We start from the raw sequence: 5,927 nt of genomic DNA on the forward strand, positions 1-5,927 counted from the left end.
TGTAATATTTCTTAATAGTGTTTTGTTGAGTATATATTGGTTACGAATGTATTTTATAATGTGTTAATTTAATTTGACTGAAATTAAAATGAGGCAGAAAAATGATTCAAAAATGAGATAAGGGCCCAATTAGTAGAATGGATGAGACAAAGCAGCCTAATTTTTTTAAAAAAGTGGCCCATTATAAAAACAAAAATAAAAAAAACTTTTGGGCCAGATATGGTCCAACCCGTAATAAACTACCCGTCTGACCCGTTACCCGCTTAACCCGAACCCCAAATCCAGTTCAATATGGGCCAGTTGATCTCACCCGTGGATTGGGCCGGTTTGAGTTTTTGGACCCATACCGACCCAAACCGGCCCGTTGTCCACCCCTATTTACCACTGTGTGTATTTTGGGCTATAGGATTTTGTGTATCTTTGGGTGTTTGTTGACTTGCGGTGGGTGAGATGCTTCTTTGTTGAGAAAAACAACATATTGAAGGGCTAAATCTGAGAGAGTCAAGAACGAGAGAGAGAAGTAACATATTGAATGCGTCAGAGAATCTCACAAGAGTAAAAAGTGGTGTTTTATTATTATAATTATTTTATATTATTTCTTTAGTGGTTGGGGAAAAAATTATTCTTATATGGTCTCATGATCAAATATAAGTTTATGGTCACACTCACAAAATTTAATTTAATTTTTTTATTTTATCCCTTGTATTATTTCTTAAATAATAAAATATTATGTGAGTGTGACTATATGATTTAGGGACAAAATATGCATGTATTTGATTAGAATGATAAAATATGTGTTTTTGTTTATGTATCAAACAATTGTGTTTTTTTTTTTACAATCAACAATTGTATGTTATACTTAAAATTAAATTGTGTGTTTTAATTTTAATTTATCCAGTGTTAATTATTAATGCTTTAATTAATATTCTAGATATTTATTTGGAGTTTTACAATCAAGGTCAAGGATCACAATATCTGGAGACCGTTGGAAATTTGGATCATGCACTTTAACTAATTAATATATTTATATTAATTATTTATTATTACGGTCTAATAGATTTAATAACGGTTGAACCAGTCCAACCGATTGAACCATGACCTAGAGGTCACACCGGTTCGACCTCCAGGTTCAATTTTTAAAATATTTATATTGTACAACAATAGAACAATACATAATATTCCATAACATGACCAAAAGGAAATCCACAACGAATAATCTGTTGTGTATTTTGAAGAACAAACTAAAGGGTGACTAGTTTTCATAAACAGAAATACTTATTACTACGAAACATTGAACAACGAAAACCACGACCATGTTACCAACCACTCATGATTTCTGTCAAACAACCAGTTATATAATTTTTTTATTAAAAAAAAAAGAAGAAACTGATCCAAATAGCTATGTTCGTGATTCTCGTTAAAAAATTCTTCGTGATATATAGCAGTTCTGTTTCGTAAAACTCGGAATGTGATTTCATGCAAGAAGAGAATAACACATTTAAAGCAGCCATAAGATCAGGACCATCAGACCAATCATCATTTCGACTATGTAAATCAAGACTATAATATAGTTTAAATGTGGATTGTTGAAAAGCCTAAACTTTTAGTACCGTGAAATGGAGGCTGTAAGGCTGATTTTTAGGAATACAGTGAAATATAATAATAAAAAGAATGATATTCATGTGATGGCTAATAATCACATGAGAAATTGATTAAAGATCTTACTCAGGTGTTTCAAATGCAACCACTTCATTGATGTGTTGTGCTTCACAAACAATAATATCATCAATTAGATGTTTTTCAAATTCAACGACTTTATCTTTGTGATGTGTTTAAGATGAAACCACTCTATAGTTGTGTCGTGTTTTAGATGCAACCATCTCATCTCTGAGTTGTGTTTCAAATGCAACAATTCCCTCATTGACGTGTTGCGCTTCAGATAAAACTTCTACTTTATCATTTTGTTGCACTTCAAATACAACCTCCTCCTCGTTGTTTTTATTTGTTTCAGAAACAATCATAGTCTCATTGTTTTGTTGTGTTTCAGATATAACCACAACATTAGCTATATGCATATAACTAATGTTGTGATTGTATCTGAAACACAACAAAGCAATGAGGCTGTGATTGTTTCTGAAACAAAAAAAAACTAAGATTGTATTTGAATTGCAACACAATGATGAAGTGGTAGTTTTATTCGAAGCGCACCACATCAATGAGGCAATGGTTGCATTCGAAACGCAACTCAAAGATGAGATGGTTGCATATGAAACACGACACAATTATGAGGTGGTTTCATCCGACACAAATCACAAAAACGTGGTGGTTGAATCTAAAAAACACCCTATTGATGATATTTTTGTTTGTGAAGCACAACACTACAATGAGGTGGTTACACTTGAAACACTTTAGAAATATTTTTAATCAATTGCTCATGCCATTTTGAGCCATCACATGGATATCATTCTTTTTACTATAACTAGAGTCATCGTTAACCTACATTTTTCTTCTAATGGTACTAAAATTCCTAGGATTTTCAATGATATAGGGTAAAAAACACAAATAAATTGTTTTCAATATAAGAGTTACAGAGTAGTTTGTAATAGTACATCGATTATAAGCTATAGTGTCATTACTAACAGAACCATTGACCAACCAAATAAAATATGTAAACAATTTTTTAAAAATTGCCTAAGTTTCAAATATGATACAAATATTATGGCAAATACTGATTGGATAACAAGATTACAATATGATACAAAAATTATGGTAAATAGAAAGTGAGTGTTGAAACCAATCCACTTACCATTCTTGATATTTCCCTCCCATGCCCATATTGATTGCAACTCCAGCTTAAACAAAAAATTATGAATAAATTGATGAAAAGAAAACTCTAAGAAATTGCATAAAAAGAGGACAAAATGTAGAATTTAAACTTAACACTTTTAAGTTAGTTTAATTTGATCGGTACATCCAAAATCTCTTATAAGATTTTATCCATTTAATTTGTGAATATTCATGAAAGATAAATCACAAAATTTTGCATGATAAAACTATCATGTGTTTATTCTAGATATGAACCTAAATTCCTTCCGATTATAGAAAACATGCATTCACGCGGTCAAGAGATCACATTTGATTACGATCAAACAACTCTTAATTTAACTTCACCAAATCTAGTTTCAAATACATATCAAAATATTCATTCAAAAAAAAAAAAAATACATATCAAAATATAAGTTGTTTGCCATTTTACTGTCACGTGATTACATCGCATGAAGATCAAACAATTTGTTTTCTAACTTCACCAAATCAAATATAAATTACATAGAATTATGAGTTAGGTCTAACTCAAATGTGAAGAATATTGCCTCTAGACCATATCTCATCAAATGTGAGAATTTTAACACATACCTTTTATTCCCAACACCGGACATCTGGAGCATGATCTAAGTGGAACTTGGATACACACTGATGTCATCTTATAATTTTGGTGAAATCTAACTCAGCGACTTGTAAGTTAAAGACAATCTCTACTTATAAACCCATGTGCAGATCTTATCATATCTAGATGTGAGAATCTTAAAAATCCGAAATTCGATTTTGTATTGAGAAAAAAAACATCAAAATCATTTAGAATAAAAAGTAATCAACATAAAATTTGCAATATCATCCAAACCAAAAATGGAGCAATAAAGACAAAACAATGATAAAAACACAATGTGATGAAAAATAATAAACCAGCAACAATATTAAACTATGAAAAAAAAGAGACTCACGATTATCACCAGAACTAGTCACCATTCTTTTAGAGATTGGTGATGTCAAATTCCTATCCATCAATTCAACAGTTTTGAAACTATAATAGTTTCATACAATACGATAAAAGTGCTATCTATTGGTAAAAATCTTATATATAAATTGCAACAATGTTGTGTGGTAAGCTAGGAAGCACCGACACTTATGATACAGTAAATTATGTCATTTTTTTAAATTTTTATCGGTGTCGACGTGTCAGTGCTCGTGTCGTTTCCGGTGTCCGTGCTTCATAGGTGGTAAGTATTAAAAATTTCTCCTATTTTACTTTTTTATTTTTGACTATCTTTTTGACTTTTTAAAATTATTACATGTTTATTTTTTTCTTATAATTTGTTTGGTCTATTTTTTTGACTTTTAAAAATTATTATATATTTATCCTTTTTCTAAATTTGTTTGGTCTATTTTGAATTTTCCATCTGATTTTAAATGCTTTTAAGATTAAATAGTAACTAATTAAAATATTATTATATATTTATCATTTCATAGTAATTATTAAATAGATTTCTATATTTATCCGTTAATAGAGTGTTGGTTGGTCAATCGTTGATCAATAATTAACTTATTTCTAGTTTGTAAAAAGGTCCCTAAATTAGTTTACATTTTGTAAATAGGTTCCTGAATTAGTTTAATCACATGAAAAATGATTTGATATATACGTAAAATTTATTATTATTATTATTATTATTATTATTATTATTATTATTATTATTGTTATTGTTATTATTATTATTATTATTATTATTATTATTATTATTATTATTATTATTATTATTATTATTATTATTATTATTATTATTATTATTATTATTATTATTATTATTATTATTATTATTATTAGCATTAAGCTTAACTACACATTTGGTCCCTTATGTTTATTTTAGATTTCAATTTGATCCCTTACGTTTAAAAAGTATCAATTTGGTCCCTTACATTTATTTTTGGTTTCAAATTAGTCATTTCCGTTAGTTTTGTCACTAACACCGTCTGAACAGTACATGTGTCAGTGTGTCCAAGTGACACGTGTCAATCCACATATGCAAATTGGCTGCCACATTTGACAAAATTGACGGAAATGACTAACTTGAAACCTAAAATAAACGTAAGAGACCAAATTGAGACTTTTTAAACGTAAGTGACCAAATTGAAACCTAAATTAAACGTAAATGACCAAATGTGTAGTTAAGCCTTATTATTAATATCACTTTTATTTACTACAATTTTATATTGACAATGAAATAAAAAATAAAGAGTTATTATTTTCAGTCAAATATTAAAAAAAAAACGTTCATATTTTATTATTTTTCATTGCGCGATGCTACTAAGGTATTTTTTGTGTTGTTTATGCGAGAAAGAAAGACATGCTTGAATCAGACAATCAAAACACACTTTTAGCAAGTTAATTACAGTAGAAACTCTTTAAATTAATACTCGATAAATTAATAAATTCTCTAAAATAATAAATTTGTCCGGTCCCGACTTGGGCCAGTGTAAAAAATTGAATGATTCGATAAAATAATAAGATAATAATTTTTTGGGAGATCCCTTTATAATTTTCGGTCCCAAGAAAATCATAAATTAATAATTCATAGAAACTGAAAAAAAAATATATTACACTTTGTTGAAATATGATTCAATAGTTGTTTGTTTTCCTTTAAAGTTCAAGTCTGTTTGGAGCTCATCTCTAACTTTTTGTGTGCTTGCAGGATCATCTCTCTTGTACTCGCACAACTCCTTACGTATTTGATCTGACATAGTTGATTTTGCAACACCTTTTAGATGAGAAGCCATCTCGTGAGTGAGATATGGTTTGAATACTTTTAACACATTCATATAATTTATATATGCCAAACTTGCTTAAGAATACATTGAACATTCCACTTGTTTACATTTACTATACACTTCAAAAGTCAAAAGTCATATTTCCAATGGATATGAATACAATATTTATTAATTTACATTGAGTCCCAAGATTTGCTGCAACGTAATTCTAAGAGACATAGACTAATTTGCCTTTTTGTTTGGTATGTACAATATAATTACTTAAAAACTCTTTAAATTAATAATTATTAATTTATCGATAAATTAATAACTCTGTAAATTAATAAATT

At 28.6% G+C, this 5,927-nt stretch overlaps 1 protein-coding gene across 1 annotated transcript; it reads right to left on the minus strand.

Moving 5' to 3' along the window:
• Positions 1 to 1,832: 1,832 nt before the first annotated feature.
• LOC123892306 lies at positions 1,833 to 5,607 on the minus strand. Its single transcript, XM_045942101.1, has 2 exons — positions 5,432 to 5,607; positions 1,833 to 2,097 (listed from the first exon to the last, which is right to left on the minus strand). Exons 1-2 carry the CDS (start codon positions 5,605 to 5,607, stop codon positions 1,833 to 1,835), a joined length of 441 nt encoding a protein of 146 aa, XP_045798057.1.
• Between the last annotated feature and the right edge of the window lie 320 nt (positions 5,608 to 5,927).

The sequence above is a fragment of the Trifolium pratense genome, linkage group LG1 (genome assembly GCF_020283565.1).
Source record: "Trifolium pratense cultivar HEN17-A07 linkage group LG1, ARS_RC_1.1, whole genome shotgun sequence".
Taxonomy (NCBI): Eukaryota; Viridiplantae; Streptophyta; class Magnoliopsida; order Fabales; family Fabaceae; genus Trifolium; species Trifolium pratense.